Below are 22886 nucleotides of genomic sequence, written 5' to 3' on the forward strand. Positions count from 1 at the left end.
GTCGTCACTGTGACAAAGTTCTGCATCCGGCATCTCTTCGCCTGTGCTTGTTGTAGCACCGGACATGGTGATAGTCACAGTTGTGTCGATTTTTAGACTCGCTAAACTAACTTTTTAGCGAAAATGGACGACCGCATTCTGGACCTGACACAAGCGCAGGAAGCTGTCAAGTTAAAGTACCCGCCAATTAACAAGAAATATGAATGTAAGTCTGACGTTTATGGTACCGTGTATCGCGATAAGTCTCACAACAAGTCGATCGTGGCGAGTTTCCGTGATTGAAAATGTTGTCCACTAACTCGCCAACATACTGTCCGAGTGATTTATCTTGTAGTGACTGTGACAAACCATTTTGACATAATCAAATATGACCCATACATATTATCTCATCGTTTATGTTCAGTGGTTCTAATGACAACTTGCTATCTGTTGTCATGTGTCCATGTTTGTGTTTTTACAGATTTGGATCATACAGCAGATGTACAGTGAGTTTACGTTTGTTTATATTATGGATGCAAAATATTATTGGCACAATATTGGCAGATATTGCTTAAAAATGTATAATCAGATATCGCCAAAAACGCCAAGATCTGTCGTTATGACTATTGACTTAATTATTGGGCGTAATAAGCTGCTACTGCCTTGACACATCTGCTGTGACATATGAAAAATATGGCCCAAACACTCCCGATATATATCGGGATATCGACAAAAAGTCCAATATCGTGCATCCCCACTTTTTTCTGTTTGTTGGATGTGTTTTTCTGCTGTTTTTCAAGAGTCGTTATTGTAATTTGTGTTTTCTCTTCCCAGAATTCACTCCTGGGGAGGCAGTCTGGAAGAAGCCTTCGAGCAGTGTGCTATGGGCATGTTTGGCTACATGACGGACACAGAGACAGTGGAACCGCTCGATACCGTTGAAGTGGAATCAGAGGGTGAGAGAGGGGGGTTGTCTGTTCAACAAAACCTCAGTCATAGACCAATTTCTGTCCTGATTATTAACCCTCTCTGACTGTGCCTTTTAAAAGGTGACGACATGGAGTCACTCCTCTTCCATTTCCTTGATGACTGGTTGTACAAGTTTAGTGCAGATCTCTTCTTTATTCCCAGGGTGAGTATGTTGTCAGTTATTTGTGTGGCAGTGGATAAATTGCCGTAAAAGCAAACAATGTTATTTGTGGCCAGGGCTGCAACTAACGTTTATTTTCACAATCGATTAATCTGTCGATTACTTTCTCAAGTAATCAAGGAATTGTCAGAAAATGTTGAAAAATGTTGATCAGTGTTTCTCAATTCAGGACTATTCAAGAAATTATTCACATCTAAGAAGCTGAATCAGATAGCTATTTTTAATAATGTAAAAAAAACAAAAAACGATTAATTGATCATAAAAACAGGTGGCGATTAATTTAGTACTAATAATCGAGTAATTGCTTAAGATCTATTTGTGGCACAGGTCTTTCTGTGTTTAGTTTCTGTGCTCTACCTACATTCAATTGGAACGAAGACATAATGTGAAATAGATTTGAGTCCATTTAAATTATAATATGTATAATGATGTCTGAATATGCTTGTACTAATGGCAATCTGTGTTGGTATTTTCCTGCCATGTGCTTTACTGTTTGAAGGGACAGACTCTAGACGTGTGTAAAACACATCCAGGCATCCACTTATGTTACACTGAATTTAATATATTTAAAGACCAAGAGCGAGCCTTCATAATTTATTTTTTAAAATATGTAATAATCATTTACTTTTTTGACAGGAGGTGAAAGTGTTGCACATAGACAGAAAGCACTTCAAGATCCGCTCCATTGGGTGAGTCTGATTACCTGCTCGTAATAACGTTCAATAACACTTTGTTAGATGTGTAATACGTCATTTGGTAGTGGTATTTATAAGGGTGATTACTTTCTTTTGATGATTGTGCCATTTTTATCCTCTTAATGCTACTCTCAACCTTGTTACTCTTCTGTTCTTGTAGGTGGGGTGAAGAATTCTCTTTGGCCAAGCATCCACAGGTAAACCAGTGATGCAACTAAACTGAGAGACTGGATTAAATTATTACTGAAGTGCATTTGTTCAAAGTTTTATAACTTCTTATGTCATTCCAGGGAACAGAGGTGAAAGCCATCACATACTCTGCGATGCAGATCCACGATAAAGAAAAACCAGAGATATTTACTATTATTGACATTTGACGACCATTCCTGTTGCAAATCACACTCTTGGTTCGATTGAACTGGACGATATACACGGCTAATTCAAGTGGCCTTTTAATCCAAGGTACTAGGTTTTTTTTAACCTGTGAAAACCTTATTCTCGTCTAGAGTAAACTGTTTGCAAACTACTTCTCCGACAGGTTACAAATTTATTTTATGACACTGATATCTCATGATATTGTATTTCTGAAATCACATAACTTTGAATGTAAATGAGGGATAATAGAAGTAAAAAATGTAACTCTTTAACTCTTCATTATTGTTAAATTGATTTACTTTTTTACTTGCCATGCTTTGCAAATTGTTATTCTTATTTAATGCACATTTGAAATTGTGTTGATGCCTTATGAATAATTGTAAATAAATCAGCAAATCTTTATTATTATTCTTTTGGTCTTGATTGCGCTGCTGTTTTTAAATTAAACTTATCTGTATTTTAAGTTAAAAGATTTTGGCAGAATTAAATAAAGGATAAAAGTGCAGTGAACTATGAGGTTGTTTTTATTTGATAGAAACTATGACGGGCAACGCGGTTCGCCACCCGGTCAGAACAAGGGCCTGTCTGCATGGAGTTTGCAAGTTCTCCCCGGGTTTTCTCCAGGTTCTTCGGTTACCTCCCATTGTCCAAATACATGCAGAATTGGGGATTAGGCAAATTGGACACTCTAAATTGATCATAGGTGTGCGCGTGACAGTGGATGGTTGTTTGTCTCTATGTGTCCCTCTGATGGACTGGCAACCTGTCCAAGGTGTGCCCCGCTTTTCGCCCTATGTCGGCTGAGAAAGTGGTAGAAGATGGATGGAAGCTATGACTGAGATTTTAATCACAGTGATTGACTTGATTATTTCAACATGCAGCTCAATTATAATATTATTACATTACATTATTATAACATCTAAACACACAGTGACAGCGAATATTAATTTGGGATTAGACTGATTGTGTGTTCCTCATTGTTTTCTCCTCATCTGCCTTTGACCTTGTTTGCTGTGGTTACTGTGGAAGGGAATTTTATCTGCCTCTCATCTGTTCAATGTACTGTACCAAAATTGAAAGTAAGGCATAAAAATGTTATATTTCAAATTTGGGTTCCTCAGTGAGTTTGAAGAAATAACAAATGTGTTTATTTTTATTTTCATGTTTTTCCACACTTTCTTGTAGAGATAAAGGCATAAATATAAGTGTTTTGATATTTTGTGCGTCACATCCAATGTCTACGTCAAATGCAATATTGAAAAACCTTGCCGAAAACCATTCCCAACACTTACTTGAGGTAATGTGTACATGAAGTACACATTTGGAGTTCTATCCATGTTTGGATACAGGTACTTATGCCATGCAAGTATTTTTTTCCTACACTTTGGTTGGGTATAAACAGCAATGAAATGTCAACAGTTTTTACATTTCAGAAATGGGACAAACTGTACGTTATACGTGATATTATCTTCATTTTAAGGGTCAAATAGGTTTTTTTGCGGCTCCAGATTAATTTTATTTGGGTGGAGAAGGGACAAAAGTGGCTCTTTTCATTCTAAAGGTTGCAGACCCCTGGTATTTAAGGGGTTTGATCTATTTCTATTCAACCGAACAACCAGAATAATACATTTTGATTAACACGATTCAAGCCAGAAATCTTAAAATGAATCATGAATGATCATACATAATTGAGCAAAACAATTGTGTTCTCATAAATAAGGAAAGTAAACGCGTTTCGTGTTTTTCTTCAGCTGTGTTTTTTCGTGGCTTTTTTCCTCTCTCCCTTGTTGCGCTTGGCCGTGACGTCACTGTCCTCGCCGATGCTGACTCCTCCCACCACACTCAAATGCAGCTGCGCCATCTCTCTTTGTCTTTTGTCCATTGATCAGTGCCTGTAATTCAAAGACGCGGGGAGTTCTACTGCCGGGGCTCACGACGTCGAAAAATAGCCTTCGTCTACTCGCCTGCAGTTCTGCAGTTTTAAGGAGCAGCTAACGAACCAAGCGAGGCTTTGTTCGTTAATCTGGTCGCACTACTCCATTATGAGCCAAGCCGATGCTAACAGTAGCAATCTTGAGTCCGCCGTAGAGTCGAGTCCCGCACTGAAGAAAAACAAAATGGAAGACACCAAGTATCTCCCGGAGCTCCTGGCTGAAAAGGACAGTCTGGATTCGTCGTTCACACACGCCATGAAGCTCATTTCTGCAGGTACGGTGCTTGTTCCCGTGGTAAATAAAGGCTAACATAGACTACCTGGTGGTAGCATGTCCTGGGGCCTAGCTTTTATTTTGATGGCCTGGGCCCAGAGGCAGACAGCGGCCTGGAACAATGGCGCACCGAACACGTGGATTACCTGGTTATGTGGGTCAAAACTGATTTGAATGCGTTTTATTCAATAAAACAAGCCTTCAGCACACTCGAGAAACGTATTGCTATGTTCTTGCTGACGTTAAAAAAGCCAGTTAATAGCCAGAATCCGGTTAAAACCAACCAGACCCAATTTGCTAGACATGTATTCGTAGCATCACATTGACGTATAAATGCAATGTGTATCTGCAGAACGAAAGACTCGAGTAAAACCCAGTGATCATAGGCTTTCATCAGTTGATTTTCACTTTTATATGATGCCTGCTAAGATTATCCGAGAGGCAGAATTTTGCAAATGGCCCAAAGATTTAAAAAAAAAAAATGTCTCACCTGCAGAGATCGAGCGGATCCAGAAGGGGGAAACCAAGAAGGAGCCCGAGAAGGAAACATACCTCGACCTGTTTGCAACAAAGAATCTCAAGCTGAAAGAGCGAGTTCTCATTCCCACCAAACAGTACCCCAGGGTAAGTGTTTACCTTCAATTATTATGCCTACAATGCTTCTGTAGCGTTGTATTTATTAATTAACTAATTAATTAACTACCAGTAGCGATAGATAAGTTATTAGTTGCTGCTCAGTTTTTGGTGCAAAGGAGGCTGGGATACCCCAGCTAGTCATTGAAGTGTAAACAGTCTACATTTCAATGCAACTATTTAATTTTTTCTTCTTTGCTCCAGGTCAACTTTGTTGGTAAGCTTCTGGGACCTCAGGGTAGCACAATCAAGAGACTCCAGGAGGACAGTGGTGCCAAGATTTCAGTTTTGGGTAAAGGCTCCATGAGGGATAAGAATAAGGTGAGTTTTCCTTATGATGCTGTTCAGAGACTGTGGTCCTGTAGTATCCCCATGAAGGATTTTTTTGTTTATGTGCCATATGTGTTTGCCAGGAGGAAGAGCTGAGAAAGGGTGGTGAGGCTAAATATGCTCACCTGTCCATGGAGCTTCATGTCTTCATTGAGGTGACTGCACCCCTTCCAGAAGCCTATTTGCGCATGGCTCATGCCATGGAGGAAGTCAAGAAGTTCCTTATTCCAGTAAGTGTCTGTGTGAGCTCCCAATTACAAAAATGTCCAGTTTCTTTGGTCACAACTCCATGTGTTGACAAGTTGTTTTTTGTCTTGTCCATAGGAGCCTGGTGAGCACGACCAGTACATGGATCCTCACTTCCTGAATGGATCCCAAGATGGTTCAGGCAGAGGGCGTGGTGGTGTCCCTGGTAGGGGCAGAGGTGGACCACCCGGTGCCGGAGGACCAAGGTAAAGACACCTGCTTCATAATAACAATCTGCCATAGCATATATGGTCATAACTTCACCAGAGCACCTCTAACATAAGACTCGACAACTTGGTTATCATTTCACAGGGGGCGAGGGATGCCACGTGGTGGTCCCAGAGGAGCAATGCGTGGTGGTGCTCCGCGTGGGGGACTAGGACGGGGGAACGGTCCTAGGGGTGCACCATCTGGACGGGGTGGTCCACCTTCTGCTCCTAATAGAGGAGGCTCAGCTCCTCGTTCCAGGCCCCCTGCAGCAGGGGCACCAAGAATGCTCCCCTCTTCAGCCATGTCTCACCAGCAGGTTTCTTCAGGGTCACAGCCCAAGTCTGATGGTTATGAGGACTATGTAAGTTTTGTTAATCAGTTTTTTATTTTTCAAGAATAGTCGCTCAAACTGTTAGCGTCTTAATTGTATACGCTGTAGGTTGACAATGTCTGACTTTATTTTCTTGTAGCCTCCGTACGAAGAATCCTATGGAGAGCAGAGTTACGAAGGATATGACAATTATTATAGCCAACAGTCTGCTCCTGCGTAAGTTAAAGTTGATCTTGGTCTCACTTATATTGGTAAGTTGTAGTTTTATGTGTACTGACTCCACTTTTCAATCTGTTCTCAGTGATACTGAATATTATGATTACGGACACGGGGAGGCTCAGGAGGCCTCATACGAGTCTTATGGTAAGAGTAAATGTTTGTCTTCCAACTTTTTTGTATCTAGCCAATGTAAAATATTGTATTGTCTACCCAACTCACTATTTTTCTCCTTTCCTTACCATCCAGCTCAAGACGAATGGGACAACTCGTGGTCCAACTCTGGAGCTGGAGGCAAAGCCCCCTCATCCAGGCAGACGAAGGGAGGGTATAGAGACCATCCATATGGAAGATACTGAACGGCTACTGGTAGAGAGTTGCTATGGCAACTGTCTCCAATTGTTTCTCACTTAACTTTTCAAAAGTAATTTCCTTCCCATTTGTTACTTTTTTTATGCTTTTATTTTATTTTATTTTTTGTTTTTTAAACTTTGAGAGGTTTATTGATGGATGTGTCAGACCAGAGGAGAAACACGAATGCTAGATAATTTTTTTTGTTCATTGTTTACCTGCTTCCATTTAAATGTTTGTTTCAGTTGCGTAGTTGGCAAATTAAGGTGTTAGTAACGTAAACCATAAAGAAAAAAAAAGTGACATTTTAGTGATATTTGATTATCTTTTCAGTGATTGTGGCGATAATCTCACATACGCTGCATGTTAAAGTCCTTCACGACGGGACAAAAATGAATCGCAACGCAACTTTTAACAATAAGAGAATCAAGTTCCAAACGTAAATAACAGCCCTGGGCCGTTTTTATAAAAAAAAACAGTCGTATGTTTTGTACAATACAATTCATATATGTGAAATTATAAATAATGCTCAACATTGACTGAACTAAAAAAAACGGCTTCTATTTTTGTCATTCTTTACAATTGGTATATCACAATCTGTCGTGCTATTACTTACAAAATCACTTTAAGCTAGTTGTAGCGCTTGAAGGATTAACAAATCCTTATTGAAAGGAAGGCTGCAGCCAACTCAATATTTTGTACATTAACTTAAGACAACTGTGTTTTGCTTTAAGCCGTACCGTCTCCAAAATGCATAATGCTTGTGTATCTCTGGCTAAATAGGATCCTAAATATATCCCAAAATGTTTTCTGCAGTGCGTGTTTCAATAAAGTTTGTAGTTTCTTTTTAATCAACCTAAACATGGTATTTTGCCTTTGTTGTACCAAAGGAATTCCTTCAGTTGTGAAAGTGGTCCTCAGAGGTCTCAACACTGAGCTGTATGTATACAAGTCGGCCTGATTTTTTTTATTTTTTTTAGTAGACGACGAAACCAAAACTGTTTTGCAAATGAACTATCCCAAGTCTTCTTTTCAAAAATTAAATGACGCCTGTAATGTCCAAAAAAAATTAAAGCTCATTCATTGAGGTAATGTGCTGCCAAACACATGTTTGACTTGAGTGATCTAGTCCCTGAACATGTATTGTTATTAACCTTAACTTAGTGTATCTCTTCAAGCTCTCAAGAGAGCGTTGTATCTTCAACCACTTGAAATAACTGAATTTCAACAGTATTTCAAATCAAGCTTACAGGGATCTTACTTGACTTTGATGCAAAGTCACGCTGGCTGCTTTTTATTAAAGAAAAAAATCGCAATGGAGAGGATTCTAAAAGCCTAAAGATCGCCACAAGAAGGTAAAACTAACCCCAACACTCATTTGTTAGATTTTTGTATTGTTTTCTGTGCAAAACATTAAGTAATGCAAGTCATCCAAAACATCAAAAATACTGAAGTACAAAACTAAGCTATCAGTAGTTATTCCGAGCAAAATAAGTCATAAAAGCAATCTGATATGGTTGTGATGCAACTCTTGCTCAAATAAAAACCCATAGTGGACCTTGTTATTTTACTTAAAACTTACCAATTTCCATCTTGATTATTTTTCTAGTTAAATGAAAATTAGTAGTTGCACTTCAAATGTTAAACAACCCCATTGGTGGGCGGAAACAAAACTTTAGCCTGAGTTGCATGATACTTTTGTAGAGTAAATTTAGTCTTGCATGTTTATATTGTATAATCTTTCTTTTTTGGATATTGCTGTTGCTTTGGCCGAACTCTCATTTCTCTTTCTTTTCTCAGGTTGGCACAGAGCTGCTGTGTAAGGTGCAGTTGATACAAATGAACTCCAGCTTACTGAGCCCTGAAGGTTAGTGGAGGCAAAACTGCAAATGAACATAATTCTTGATTTTCTTTTTTTTTTGAGTTGACTGAGTTATTTTCTCTTCAACAGGTTAATTGAAATTTGCTGGAAAGAGCAGGGGCCACACTATGTTTGAGATTGGTGAGGAGAGATGTTTCTCCTTCACTGAGGAAATACTCTACATGGTTTTTTTTTAACTATTTTTTTTAAAGGTGTCATTTTACACAGAAGATATTTTGCAATGGTTTTTAAAGCAAAATAAAAGTTTCGTATATAAATTGTATCTGTCTCTTTACATCTATTGACTAACAAAATTGACTGTCTTAATTTACCATTAACTACTGTAGAGGTGCTGGTATCGCTAATATTCCTTGAATAGATTTGTAGACCACACAATGCTTTATCCCAATAAAGTTGGATACACATGGAGTTCTCAATTGCCCCTAAAAACCTAATGGAATTTGGGAGTTAGTTACTAAAAGCATATGCTAATAGAACTTCATATAAATTATTACACAAATGAAATTAGATTTCTGTTTCCATTGTGAACCTCTCTATAAATAAGTTATGTTTGCTAAATGTTAGAAGTTGTCACTGCTACTTTTCTGGGTTATGAAAATGCTCCTTGAGTGTGAAAAGAAAGATCTGCTGCAGTATATTAAGGTTAATGGTGATGTGAGAGAGACAAAAGCACTGACTGGTTGATGGAAAGAACTATAAATTGGACATAAAAAGATTTTTATGGATTAATCCTTGTCCTGATGCTAGTGTCAGTAACAGTGGGTGAATGCTTGGTCCACAAATGCTTTTATATGCAATTTTGAGGGGAAAACCACAATGATAAACCTTATACAACAGACAGCCAGACATTGCAAAATGTTTTTTATGGGGTCATCAGCAACCAGAGCACAGGTTGTTACAGAAAAACACACAAGTAGAATTGTTAGAACATGGTACTTACAAGTGAACTTGGCTTGGTCAATGCAAATGTGGCTGGATGACCCTGTGGTTAATTACAAAGTGCAACAATATTATTATTAGTTGTGTTTGACAATTTCTCCATACTAACAAAAGTAAAAGGTTAAGCACATGCTCATACAAACAAGTATTCGCCAACACACTAGGAACACAAATAATAAAAGGATTGAAAACATAGCAGAAACACTTCTAAAACTGCTAAATAAAAATAAATCTATGACTTTTCTCTAAACAGGTTTTAAGGTGTGATTTAAAAGTCAGCTGATCAAGAGCCAGTGAGTCTTCTGCAAATGCTAGATCACCTTTGGACGTAAACCTGGACTCTGGAACAGATAAAAAAAACAGACTTACAGATGTACAGACCTATGGGCACTGTTTTGTTGGTATGGAATACAAAGCTCACTTGTGAAATATGGAGCCGAATTGTGTCGTTCAAAGTTTTTTTTAAATGAATTCCAAATAAGACTGAAAGTCAGTGTAATGGCCAAAATTGGTTTTATGTGGAAGAGCAAGTTTGTCTTGGTAGTAGTCATTGCAATGATCTAGGAGGGAAACATCAGTCCATATATGATTTTCCCTGTATTGGTGTAGGATAGTACACACCTGATCATGGAAATGTTTTAGTCAATAAAAGTCTGATTGGACTTATTTTCCTCACCTTGTTCCAGATAAAAACAAAAAAAAAAGATAAGAGAATAATAACATTGGAAGGGAGGAGCCCAAGGTGTGGTTGTTTTGATTCAAAAGGTAAGGACTTCTGTCATGTCAAATTTTGGGACAGCACAGGGATAAGAAGAGTTGGTAACAGTCTGTATTTATATAGTGCTTTTCTAGTCTTGATGAGCTGCTTTACACTATAGTTTCACCATTCACACATTTTTCATACACTTAAACAAGTCAGCCGGGAATTGAACCCACAACCTTCCAGATATAAGACAACTCACCCTACAACTGAGCTACCATGGCTCAATCCTTACTCCTCACTTTTTTTTTAATACTTTTACTTTTAAAACTTAAGTACATAAGTTGTTTTTGTAATCAGAAAATTACTTTTGATACTTGGTACAGTAAATATGAAATGACTTTACTTCAACATTCACCTCAGTGATTTTCTGATAACATACTTTTACTCAGTTATCCCTGTTATGTACTTTATACGAGACTGTTTATGCTTAACACGCTGCTTTACTTTCCCCTCCTTGTTGTGTGACAGAATGTCCCTTTAATAAAGAACTCTCCTCCTACAGGTTGCTAACGCACCCGCGCCCCCCTGCATCTACCAGCGGCCACTCTCACGTCAACAATGGATGCCCTCGCCATTTCCGCTGGAAAATACGCTAGCGTTTCATTAAATGTGTCCAAAGTGTTCGTTGTGTAGGCTGTTTTGTTCGCGGCGGAGCAGCGGCGAACACTCACTCTGCTGCGGGGTAAGCTCTCATTTCTCGTTCAGCCTGTTGGCTGCTTTGAAGCCAGCTAGCTAGCTAGCTCGCTAACTAGCCGCCAGCTAGCCAGAGCTAGTGTTAGCCTAGGCCTCAGTGTGTATTCATTGAAGCGCGGTGCTGGCGGACACACTGGACCCACAGTCCGTCATTGTTACACGACCACGCTGTGTTCACTTGCTGCCCCCCGTGTCGGTAGCGGGTCCGTAAAGAGATATTTGACGCGGGAAGTGAGCAAATGATGTAGCATTTGGAGCTAGTTTTGTAATGTCAGCTTCCGCAATACATGAACACATTTAAATGATTGTCATGCAGCCAGTGCAAAAAGAAAAATGTGTTCAACAGTGTGTTCTGTGCTGCACTTTTTATCGGCAGAATTCACGCAGAGTGATCTGTTTTGGTCACTTTGTTGTTGTCATTGTTGTTGATATTTCAAGGAAGTAGCTTGGCTGTTGTGTTTGTTATGGCTGTGTGCACCACTCCTTTCATTATCAACTCTGACTAAAACAACATCTCTTGAGTTTGAACAAAAACATTATTTCATCAATGATGCTGTGCCTCTAAACTCACTCACACCGGTTCTTTTTCATTAAGTTGTGTAAACATTTTTATCTCAGGGAGATTATGAGTTTGTTGTGTTGGTTATTGTTGAGTATTCAGGATTGTTTTTAAAGCAATCGTCAACCTTGCAAGAGTTATTTTCATTAATACCTGCCAAAATGTAAATATTGCTTTGAACAACTACGTTTTATTAACTAATACTAGGAATACCAATAATATCACAATACAACAATTCTGTGATAATCAACATATTGCAAGACAATCATAATGCGATACATCAGTGTATCTGTCTAACTGAAGACGACAAAACGTACGTGAAAAATCAAAAGTGCAGTATATCTCTATTTTTTCAAAACATTGGGAACAAAGTGCATAAAGTCTATATATTGAACGTAAATGGGGGGCATCTCTTAACGTAGCTTTCTCCACCTGTATCCCACTGTAAGCTACCTCTTCTTCACCCAGGTTACTTTACAGCGCCAAAAAAAATTTCTATTTTCCCTGGCGTATCGATTATCATATTGCACGAGGAAGGGCGATGATACATCACCATATCTACCTCTTATAGGTCAGGTTACAGGTTACTGTTTAGTTTGTTCTAGGGCTGCAACACTTGCAACATAGTTGACAATGTTAGTGGGTTTTTTTTAATATATGTAATTGAAACAATTTCTCAAATGTAAATATTTCCTGGATTATCGTCTCTGTATAATAAAGAAGTATTAAAAATGAATAATTCTGATTTATGGACAAAAAAAAATCATCCCCCGACATTTTGTGGACCCAAAAAACGAATTGATGAATGGAGAGAATAATCAACAGATTTAGAGATATATTGAAAATAATCATTAGTTTTCCTGAATTAAAGTTTAGCCTTGTTGTCATTGTAGGAGCCAGTGTTGAGTTTATTTAGTTCAGGGTTAGTTTAAAATGATTACTTGTTAAAGTAGTTAACTGTTGGCCTTAAGCCTTTGATTAAACTATTCTTGCCAGGAAAGGAACGTGGCTTTGTGGACCTTTATTTAGTTCATTAGATAAGGTACAGTGGACACTTTGATATCTTTGACGGCTATCATAGCGATATGTACTGGAACATATCTTGCAGTTTTGTAGGTTGATGTGTCAGCGGCTTTGGAATTAATTGTACGTTTGCCACTAACGCTGTCATAAATTCAACCGTTTTGCCCATGATGTGAAAGATGCCTGTGTGAGTATATTGAAATAGTGTGAAACTGAACAGCCTGCGTAGAGGTTTGTGCCCTCTCTGTGTTTTCTCTAGTAACATATCCGTATCTGTTTGTCTTTGTTCTTGTTACCAGGTAGACAGGTTATCACAGAAGTGAAAGGAAATAGATAACAGAACTAAACACACAGCTGAGAGAACTGAGCCGTGTGTGTGCGCGTCTGCTATGGCTGGCGGAAGGAGAGGATCGAACCGCACGACGTACTGCAGACCTCCGCTCAGCAGTGAACCAGGCTCTGTCAGCAACGGCAACCACTCGACCAGTTCCCCTGTGACGGGGGTACGATCCCGTACGAGGTGAGTGAGAAGTGGCTGCTTCTCTGCTCCTGATCACAATTCCCTGGGGCTGTGTCATGAGAAAATAATAATTATATGCCCTCTATTCTGTCTGACAACAGGAATGGGTCGGGGACGTGCATGTCCAGCCCGCCACTGGCTGCACAGACGGTGGTTCCTCTGAAGCACTGCAAGATCCCAGAGTTATCCATGAATCGTAATGTGCTCTTCGAGCTCCATCTTTTCATCTGCCACCTCATTGGCCTCTTTGTTCACTATGTCAACATCTACAAGACTGTGTGGTGGTACCCACCATCACACCCTCCCTCACACACATCACTGGTGAGTACTACAACAGCAGTGACGCTATTTATTTAATCTATTTTATTCTCGTATTGAATATCTCTGTTGGTGTCCTTGATGCTGTTACAATGCACCCCTGGTGAAAATATCAACTTGTTTTGAAATGCAGCGAGCACTTTGAGTGCATTATTTATACTCTTGCCAAAGAAGTAGGTCAAACTGGTCTCGGTCCACTCTTTAATGAGCTTTCAACCACCATCATCATCCTGTCAAAGCTCTTGAATCAGTTGGGGATGGATTGGCTGCAGCCAGACATGGTGTCTAATATAATATACCAGACTAATATACTAATTCAGCGAGGCTGCAGCAGCTCCAGGTTTTGTAGCCACACATCTGGCTTTTTTTTTTTTTCTCCATGTGTTTTCAAAATGCTGCAAGTGAACGGCACCTAACAGCTGTTTCAGTGTCTGTGGAGAGTTGGGAGTAATAATCCTGAATCCATCTTGTCATTCACAGAATTTCCACCTTATTGACTATAACATGCTGGTGTTCATAGTCATCATTTTAGCAAGGAGGTTAATCGCAGCGATTGTCAAAGAGGTAAGAAGCCTATTATCAAACACTAACGCTAAATTTTATCTCCTGGCTGTACTGTTGTTGTTTTTTTTTTTTTAATGTTGAATAGAGGTTAATGCACTTGACTCCAATATCTGCCTTCCTCCTCTCCTCTAGGCATCACAGAGTGGGAAACTCTCCTTCCCTCATTCAATCTTTTTAGTGATGGCTCGGTTTGCTGTGCTCACGCTGACGGGCTGGAGCTTGTGCCGCTCCCTTATTTACCTCTTCAGAACCTATTCCGTCCTCAGCCTGCTCTTCCTCTGCTACCCGTAAGTTTCATCATGTAATGCTCTGCTTGTTGTGGCGTCCATCTACAAAGAAAGGCCAGATCATGTTAATGAAAGCCGTTGTCGTCGTTCTACACAGATTTGGAATGTATATTCCGTTCTTCCGGCTGAACTGTGACTTCCGGAGAGCGGGTCAACTCTCGCCCATCGCCAGCATCGGCTCCAAGGAGGTGGGCAGCGTGAGCCGGGGGAGGGACTACTTAACCGTGCTGAAGGAAACGTGGAAGCAGCACACCAGCCAGCTGTATGGCATCCAGGCGATGCCGACGCACGCCTGCTGCCTCTCCCCGGACCTCATCCGCAAGGAGGTGGAGTACCTGAAGATGGACTTCAACTGGAGGATGAAGGAGGTGCTGGTCAGCTCAATGCTCAGTGCTTACTATGTGGCCTTTGTACCAGTCTGGTTTGTCAAGGTGAGGAGCTGTTTGACTTCTTTGGAACATCTTTACACCTGTATAACAATGAAATCCCTGCACCGTGATTCAAAAAACCATCAGATCTTTTGTTATTCGCCTTAAAATTATTGCTAAAGGCAGAACAGAAACCCACGGCGAGGCGTAATTTTGTAACTAGAGGCCCACGACTTCCCGAAGACCTGATGAACAGTGTTGATATTTTTATTTATTAACCCTTCTTCCTGTATTTCCTCTCCCCCAGTGTCTAATAATACTGTATGTATTAATGTGTAGGTTTAGGTTAAAACAGTTTGACCTGTTTTGTACAGAGTACACAGTACGTGGACAAGCGCTGGTCTTGTGAGCTCTTCATCCTGGTCTCAGTGAGCACGTCGATCATCCTCATGCGGCACTTGTTGCCACCTCGATACTGCGACCTACTTCACAAGGCTGCCGCTCACCTGGGCTGCTGGCAGAAAGTAGACCCTTCGCTCTGCTCCAACGTCCTTCAGCACATGTACGTCCGTCACGTTTATCGTTACTGCACGTTCAGCTTCTTCTTGTTTGTCGTCATCTCACTCAATCTTCTGCTTTGTTTTTGTTTTGCACAGCTGGACAGAGGAGTACATGTGGCCACAGGGAGTCCTGGTCAAACACAATAAAAATGTCTACAAGGCTATGGGCCATTATAATGTTGCGGTTCCCTCAGATGTGTCCCATTATCGATTCTATGTGAGTATACCCCAATAAACAAACATTTGTGTTGTTTAAATGTTTGCCCGATTTCAACCGCGATTCACTGTTGTCTGCAACAGTAAACACTAGGTGTCGCTATTTGGCACAGAAATCTGTGCCAAATCGGCTAATGACTCAAAACGTCTTTTTTGAGCTGACTCGACGCAATCAGGGAGTGTGTACCCATTAATAAATGTCTGTTTTTGATATTAATCGATTCATTTTGCATCATAAATGTGTTTTTATTGTGAAATATACTTTATTCCATATAAAAACGAGGCGTTTTCCCACATTTTGTCAGATTAGACTCTCATTGGCCCGCAGGTCAATTGAGTTTGACACCCCTGATGCAGTATATGATCCCTTATCAGGCGCAGTCTGAAACCAGTTGGTTAGTGTGTGTCCCCAGGTTAAGGTTAGAGTGCAACTGGAAACACAATGAAACTCCAACAAAAAGGTTTTCAAATGTAAATTCAACGGCTCCTAAAACCTGATTGTTGAGCAGTTTGGCAAGATGGACTCTTCTTGTCCCCGCCCGCTCCTGCCCTGCTGGTGTATGTACACAAACCCTCCCTCTGCCCAGTCGTCACAGAGCCTGTTTTGTCATGAAGGACTAATAACAAAAGAAACACAGTTACAAACTGCAGTTTATCTATAAATACTAACGACATCCTCTCTTCTTTCGCCCCTCAGTTCTTCTTCAACAAGCCTCTAAGAATACTGAACATACTCATCATCCTGGAGGGGGCCATGATATTCTACCAGCTCTACTCACTCATATGCTCAGAAAAGTGGCATCAGACGATATCGCTGGCTCTGATCCTCTTCAGCAACTACTATGCCTTCTTCAAGCTCCTGCGAGACAGAATAGTGCTGGGGAAGGCGTACTCGTACTCCAACAGCTCGTCAGACCAGAAAGTCAGTTAGGATTTAAGTTATTGTCGCTCGCGTTCACGTCGGGAACGAGACAAACACGCCGAAGAGCCCCCCCCATATTTTATAAACTGCATTTTGTGTCATATTTTTGTTCTGCCCCGCCATAATAAAAAGAAATATTTTTGTATTACTTTAAAATGGTTTGAGTTTTATTTCAACTTTCTCACTACAAGAGGACTCAATGTTTCAATATATGAAAAACAAACACGGGCCTTTATCAACATTTGAATATTTGACCAGGAAAAACAAGTGTTACTGATAACATGAACAATAGCTCTGTTCAGTTTTAGTATAGACTGTGACAGTGAGCCAGCATGCACCCTAACACTGGGGAAGCTAAATGCTAAATGCCATTATTGTTATCATTCTTTATATCTGTTCTTTTCCTCCTGTGGCCTGTCAGATATACAAAAATAGTGAATTTGAATGGAGATTTTGGTTGGCACTAGTTGCCTCTTTATTGTTGGAAAGCATTTTTTTAGCTATTTGATTAGCTATTCTAATGATTACTGATTATTTGGCACCAGCGCCCACCCCTGCAACCCTCATGTGGAGGATAAAGTGGTAGATGGATGATGAGTGGATGAATTAGTATATAATAGTGCTATATATATATACACCAACCATGGTAAATTCCCGTGGGAATAATACACAACTCCTTATATCCTGGGTGTGTGTGTTTATAGGTCACATATTCAGTTTTTTTTGTGTGTTGAGTTAAAGTTATGATTTTATATTGCATTTTTAGTAGTGATAAAAAGCAATAATTGTGTGGAAGTCACAAAAATAGGGTTTTTTTTTTCTTTTGTTCATACAAAAACTTGCCAAGCGAACTTCCAACAATTCAATTTTTAACATTTTGAGTACTTTTTGCTCTGGTGTGTTTATATAATTGGTGAAAATGAATGATTGTCTAGGTTGTGCTGAAAAAAAGTGTATAAGCCTCTGTATACTGTACGTTTTAACATAGTAATGGAAAGGGTTGTTCTAAGGGTTAACTTTGTATTTTCACTTAATGTTGTTGTGTTGTTGTGTTGCACTTCAGGGCCACTGTATTAATGTGTTCAGATGTTGTTTTTTTGTTTTGTTTTTAAGGGTTAGGGTTAAGTCTTTTGCAGCAGTGTTGAATTTCTAACCCTGAAGCAGTGGGTGAAATGCAGTATCACCGTTCCTGCTCTGGCGCCCCCGTGTGGCCTGGTTGTGTCATCTCCAGCTTTTGAACCGCCTCACTCTCAGGTATAGAAAGACATAAACGTAGTAAAACAGTAGCACGGAGTGACCCGCAGATGTGCGCCCTCTAGCGGCGGCGGCGGTCATCGCGGGCGGCCTGGCCCTTTAAGGAGAGGGAGAAAGACGCCAGCTCCGCACAAGCTGAGCGCATCGATGCCGCGCTTTACGTTTCATCGGTGTTTTTGTCGCTTTCTCCCGCTGCTGCTGCTGTCATCAGGCTCGTTTACCTCGAGTGTTTCTAATGTTTGTTAAAAACAAACAAACACTTGAGTGTTTTTAAATAATCTCCAGTCCGACAGAAGGAGAAATTTGGCGGCGCTTCGTTCAGCCGGTTTGTTCTCTGGTGCGTAATTGATCCGGTAAGTCTTTTTAAATTTGGTGTCGATAAATCTGTTTTTGTGTTTTTTTACTGTCTTCTGCTGCCGCACATTCACTGGAACTGTCCGCTGTGACAAACAGACGCCTGTGCGCTGTTTACATCCGCTCCAGCGTGTAATGAATGCACATAAAGACGCATAAAGTTGGCATTGTTTGTGACTGTAGTAGCCATCTTTACACTGGAGCTGGCGCAGTGTGCAGAGGATGAGCCGGGATAAATAAACTCACCATCGTCATGACATGTATTTTATTAACATTTAACCTTTTAACATTTAATCTTTATTGTTACACTGGGATTCACCGTGGTTCTCTCCGTTAAATGTGCTGCTGCTGCCTGACTTGACCTCTTTATAGGATGAGGAGTTCCAGGTTAAATAAAGGTTATAATATTCTAATGTTCTTTCAAATTAGTCATAATAGTTGTAATGTTATTTATTTCTGTTGAACATTTGTGTAATTCTGTAATGTAGTTTGTCATATCTTGGAAACATATACCCAATACGATATATTAGTATATAGAATTACCATCTTAAACAATAACATACCATATTTAAATAAACTCCACAACTGTACAATAGTATGACACAAATGTGACGTGCAACAGAAAGTAATGTGAAAATAATAAAGATAAGTCATTTGAAAGTATATAAGTAGACTTATGGAGACTGTTTATTAATATAATTATTGAAGTCAAGCAATTTAAGGTTATATTTTATCAGATGGAGGAAAATAAAAATCTCAAAATCTTAATTTAAATTTAGCTAATATTGTTACAACTTTCATTCATTCATGTTCTGTATTAAATAGAGCTTTATTTGAGGCCTTGTGCAGATATTTAATGGACTCACTTTGTCTAATAATGTTGTGCCATAAACAACCACTCTACTAAAACCACTGCTCAACTGATACGACTTATAATAATGTCTAAAACTAATCTTACTACTACTACTACTACAACTACTACTACTGTATCTTTCTATCTATCTGTTTTACTTGTTTTTCTCTAGCTCAGTGTAAACAGACGAGGGCTGACGATGTCGTCTGTAACAGATCAATCACACAAAAGGTCAGAGTGAGCAGTCGTACAAACGTCATTAAACGTCACCATTAAAATCTCAGCCCTTTCACTGCAGTGTTGCCGTTTTGGATATTGATTTTTTTGGACATGACGAACAATTAAGAAAAAGAAAAGAAGGTCTAATTGCTCCCACATTCACTTCCAAATGTGAAGCTGCTCTAAAGATAAACAGTTTACACCAGGGAGGCTGAAGAAGCAGGAAATGACCTCCATTAAAAAGTCTTTCATCCTAAAGCAATTCCATTAAAGTGGAGAGGTTTGTGGTTTCTGTTAACTCCTGCTCCTGGTTTAGATTCCTCTTGTTGTTGTGAGATTAAAGCATTTGTTCGTTTGTTGTTTGCAGTGTGGAGAATCCTGAGCTGTGAGCTGTGCTGTTTGGACTTCCTACATTTGTCGTTTCATGACGTCATTCACAGCAGCCGCACACTGAGTAATCATCATCATCATCATCATCATCATCATCATCATCACCATGGAGGACAAACGCAAGAAGCGCAGCCCAAAGGTGTCGCTCCCGCAGCCCCCTCCTCCCCCCATCAACCCCCGCAAGGTCTCCGTGCTGCCGGCCAGCAAAAGTGCCACCTTCTCTCTGGGCCTGCCGCAGCCGCCCTCCCCGAAGAACAGGGGCAAGTATAAGAGGTCCATAGGTGCGCCAGGACAGTCGAAAGAGGTGTTTGCAGCCGTCGTCGTAGCTCCACCAAAGATTACCAGGTAGTTTATCTCTGAGCAACAGGAACATTCTGCTCTATCTTCCACTGGAGGGACACATAGAGACTAACAACCATTCACTCTCACTCCTACGGTCAATCTAGAGTGTCCACTTTACCTAATCCCTATAATGCATTATTTTTTGGCAGTGGGAGGAAGCCGGAGAAGCAACAGGAACAATCCCCAGGAAATGCTCGTTAATTGCTTTTTCCCATTAATATATATGAATGTGCAATAGAGAGCGTCTTATATCCTTTTTTTCAGCACAACCTAGGCAATTTGTGAAATACGTCACAGTTCAAAGTTCACTTGGCTCGTTTTTATGAACAAAATTGAAAGAAAGACGGTCTAATTTTGTGACTTCTGCGCAAATATTGCTACTTTATATCACTACTAAAAATGCAATATCAATTGAATCATAACTTTGACTCAACAGATAAGAAGACAAAAAAACACACACATTTTTTAAAGCCTGAATATGTGACCTATAAACACACACCCAGGATGTCCATATAAGGAGTTTTTTTACCAATGGTTAAAACACATTCATCTTAAAGTGGTTTTCTTCCCTCAGGCCCCACAAAGAGAAGCCCAGGGCCCCGCAGCCAGCAGGGCCCAGTAAAGTGGTGCAGTCTTCCCCCCTGCAGCACTCTTTTCTCACGGATGTCTCAGACGTGAGGGAGATGGAGGGCGGGCTCCTCAACCTCCTCAACGACTTTCACTCAGGCAAACTGCAGGCCTTTGGTAAGATAACCTTGATTAGACTCCAGGCTGCTCGGGGAATCTCGCGTTACAGGCTGAAAAGTGGCTTCGTCACATCAGTCAGGCTGTAATCAAATCGTGGCGGTGCTATTTTTACACACCCTGCTGCTGCTGCCATGGAAATACTTTTTTTTTTTTTTTTTTACTTTGCCGCAGTCACACCTGGCCGTGTTTTCTAGGTAAGGTGTGCTCCTTCGAGCAGCTGGAGCACGTGCGCGAGATGCAGGAGAAACTCGCTCGCTTGCACTTCAGCCTCGACAGCCACGTGGAGGAGCTCTCCGAGGACCAGAGGAAGTGCGCGTCCGACCACAACCTGGAGCACCTGCTTAGCAACGTGAGTGCAAAGTAACCACAGGGAATCATCCCCACCTGGTGTGGTTCTATCAGAACCAGCCATTTTCAATTTACTTGTGCATTTAAAAACCTGAGAATTAAATATTACAACAGTAATAAACTGTAGCAGAAGAGAGACGACGCTTGAGTTATCCCTCTGGGGTGACGCAGACCTTTGCGCCACCTACTGCTTATCTCAGTGAACTAACTGATAATTCTCCTCAAAGCAGAGCAAGGGCAGGTGTCACTGTGCCTTTTTTAATGTTAATCTATCAAGCCCAGGAAATTTGGAAAAATAAGTGGCTATTTTGGGTCAGGATTATTTCAAGTAAGGAGTTTCCAGTGACAGATGCTATTATTACAGATGCAATATTTCAAAAGATATAAAAAGTATAAAAAATATAAAAACAACAAAAGAAACAATAAAATGAGGCTGAAACAGATCAAGAATCTGTTGTATTGTTCATAAATGTACAATAATAAATACGGTAGGTAGGTGGGGCAAATCTTACAAGTACAAAAACGCTTATCAAAATTGTTACAGATTAATTACTATCACTCCATCAATGATTACAGCCCTAAATGGAAGCACATAAAATCATATTTGCTGTATATGATGTCATGTGCCGCCCACTAGTTGACTAACTGTCAGTATCTGTGGCATCTATTGAATATTATGAATAGAAAACTTACCCTGTACGCAGACACAGGTCCGCAGCGTTTGGAAAAGCCACAGGTGTAAATATTGACATTAATTAGTGGGACTCCTCGTTAATGTAATCAGGAACAGCTGTGCCTCTGCTACTCTGACAGTCCAAGTGTCTTCTAATGTTCATGTTGCTCTTTATCAGTGTTTAGTGAATTAAAAGTGTTCTGTTAAATATTATACAGTTTTGGTGCAGCGAGAAAATAAATACCTTCAGTGTTTGGGAGCGTGGCTCTCAGTTAGCCCTGGCCTAGCAGTAGTGATTAGTAGGGCTGAACAATAACTCATTTTTAAAGTTTCTATGATGAGGAACATAAAAACATTATATATATGCATTAGCATCAGCTAACCTTAGCTGTAGATCTCTGTTTTGTGTCTTCCTCTCTACTTTTATCAGTCCATAGTCGTGTTGTGTCTATGTTTGGTCGTTCAAACCTTCACTAAAGTCACTCATCCATTTGTTTTTTCCGCAGCTGGAAGAGCTCAGCACCTCAATGTATCCTTTCCTAACTGAACGTGTGCCAGGTGTAGAAACTGGACTGTACAGTAAGCAACATTTTTCGAGTTCCGTGTGAATCCTTAACGTGTGTTCAGACAAAAGCTCCACTTGGCCGAGAACCAGGACCTGCCCAAGACATCTGGTCCCTGACAAAGTGATGTGGAGAGAGGTTTGGCAACAACGCGCTTACCTCGCAACATCTAACCAGTCCAGGTTGTCATGGCGTAGATCCAGCTGCCTTAGTGACAGAAAAGACAAAATCCACAGGAGTTTGAGCTTTTTCCTTTTCCAGTTGGTCAGTGAATCCAAGGATGGATGGATCCTGTACCTTCAAGCAGCACAGCATTTAGAGTACCAAAACTATAAACCCCACATTTTTGTTTTGTTTCAACAACTAACTCTGCTTCTGTGCGGCCGTTCTCCTTCAGAAAAAGCACATTTCCTAAAAGAGTCTTCTTATTTTACGTCATGCCATGTCTGTTGCATAGGTGAAGAGGGTTGAGCACACGTGTAAACTGTTGTTTTAAAGATCCAGTGTGTAAGACGCGGTGAGACAGCAGAGTGCGACTCCTAAAAGCTTCCCCACGTGCATTCAGGGAACTACAGTAGCCTTCACACACCAGAAAAGGATGTTTTTGCGTGGGTGGAGCAGTAAAGCTGCTGTAGAGACATCGCAACCTTTACCTAAAGTGCAACATAAAATACTTATATTTATTAATATTTTTCATATACAAACATACATGTGGGTAGTAAATTAAATTTCTGCCACCCTAAATGTTACACACTGGACCTTTTAAAGGACATTTTCACCCTGTCATTTTTTTATACCTTTGCTCA

General features: G+C 40.2%; 4 protein-coding genes across 9 annotated transcripts; all 4 read left to right on the forward strand.

Annotated features, from left to right (window-relative positions):
* The first annotated feature begins 20 nt into the window (after window positions 1-20).
* zbtb8os (zinc finger and BTB domain containing 8 opposite strand) lies at window positions 21-2709 on the forward strand. Its single transcript, XM_058616131.1, has 7 exons — window positions 21-205; window positions 461-485; window positions 814-935; window positions 1029-1111; window positions 1766-1818; window positions 1985-2021; window positions 2115-2709. Exons 1-7 carry the CDS (start codon window positions 124-126, stop codon window positions 2199-2201), a joined length of 489 nt encoding a protein of 162 aa, XP_058472114.1. The 5' UTR covers window positions 21-123; the 3' UTR covers window positions 2202-2709.
* Window positions 2710-4241: 1532 nt separating this feature from the next.
* Window positions 4242-8865, forward strand: khdrbs1a (KH domain containing, RNA binding, signal transduction associated 1a). Of its 3 annotated transcripts, XR_009233804.1 has the most exons (10): window positions 4809-5030; window positions 5244-5360; window positions 5453-5599; window positions 5694-5821; window positions 5928-6186; window positions 6296-6372; window positions 6458-6519; window positions 6622-6796; window positions 8524-8590; window positions 8675-8865. XR_009233804.1 is itself a non-coding variant. In XM_058615907.1 (9 exons), exons 1-9 carry the CDS (start codon window positions 4242-4244, stop codon window positions 6729-6731), a joined length of 1194 nt encoding a protein of 397 aa, XP_058471890.1. In that variant the 3' UTR covers window positions 6732-7578. The 3 variants fall into 3 exon arrangements, 1 of the variants encoding a protein (XP_058471890.1); XM_058615907.1 differs by lacking the exons at window positions 8524-8590; window positions 8675-8865 and adding an exon at window positions 4242-4407 and having other exon boundaries at window positions 4903-5030; window positions 6622-7578; XR_009233805.1 differs by lacking the exons at window positions 8524-8590; window positions 8675-8865 and adding an exon at window positions 7614-7831.
* Window positions 8866-10802: 1937 nt separating this feature from the next.
* Window positions 10803-16485, forward strand: tmem39b (transmembrane protein 39B). Of its 3 annotated transcripts, none has more exons than XM_058616374.1 (9): window positions 10803-10989; window positions 12882-13102; window positions 13204-13423; window positions 13901-13984; window positions 14117-14271; window positions 14369-14702; window positions 15014-15201; window positions 15296-15416; window positions 16113-16485. In XM_058616374.1, exons 2-9 carry the CDS (start codon window positions 12972-12974, stop codon window positions 16344-16346), a joined length of 1467 nt encoding a protein of 488 aa, XP_058472357.1. In that variant the 5' UTR covers window positions 10803-10989; window positions 12882-12971; the 3' UTR covers window positions 16347-16485. The 3 variants fall into 3 exon arrangements, with proteins under 3 accessions (XP_058472357.1, XP_058472358.1, XP_058472360.1); XM_058616375.1 differs by having other exon boundaries at window positions 12886-13102; XM_058616377.1 differs by lacking the exon at window positions 10803-10989 and adding an exon at window positions 12628-12769.
* Window positions 16486-17685: 1200 nt separating this feature from the next.
* On the forward strand, window positions 17686-22676 carry ccdc28b (coiled-coil domain containing 28B). 2 transcript variants are annotated; one of them, XM_058615231.1, is made up of 6 exons: window positions 17686-17944; window positions 19385-19752; window positions 20324-20493; window positions 20691-20845; window positions 22024-22046; window positions 22145-22676. In XM_058615231.1, exons 2-6 carry the CDS (start codon window positions 19514-19516, stop codon window positions 22197-22199), a joined length of 642 nt encoding a protein of 213 aa, XP_058471214.1. In that variant the 5' UTR covers window positions 17686-17944; window positions 19385-19513; the 3' UTR covers window positions 22200-22676. The 2 variants fall into 2 exon arrangements, with proteins under 2 accessions (XP_058471214.1, XP_058471215.1); XM_058615232.1 differs by having other exon boundaries at window positions 17686-17928.
* The last annotated feature ends 210 nt before the right edge of the window (window positions 22677-22886 follow it).

This window comes from Solea solea, chromosome 18 (genome assembly GCF_958295425.1).
Source record: "Solea solea chromosome 18, fSolSol10.1, whole genome shotgun sequence".
NCBI lineage: Eukaryota > Metazoa > Chordata > Actinopteri > Pleuronectiformes > Soleidae > Solea > Solea solea.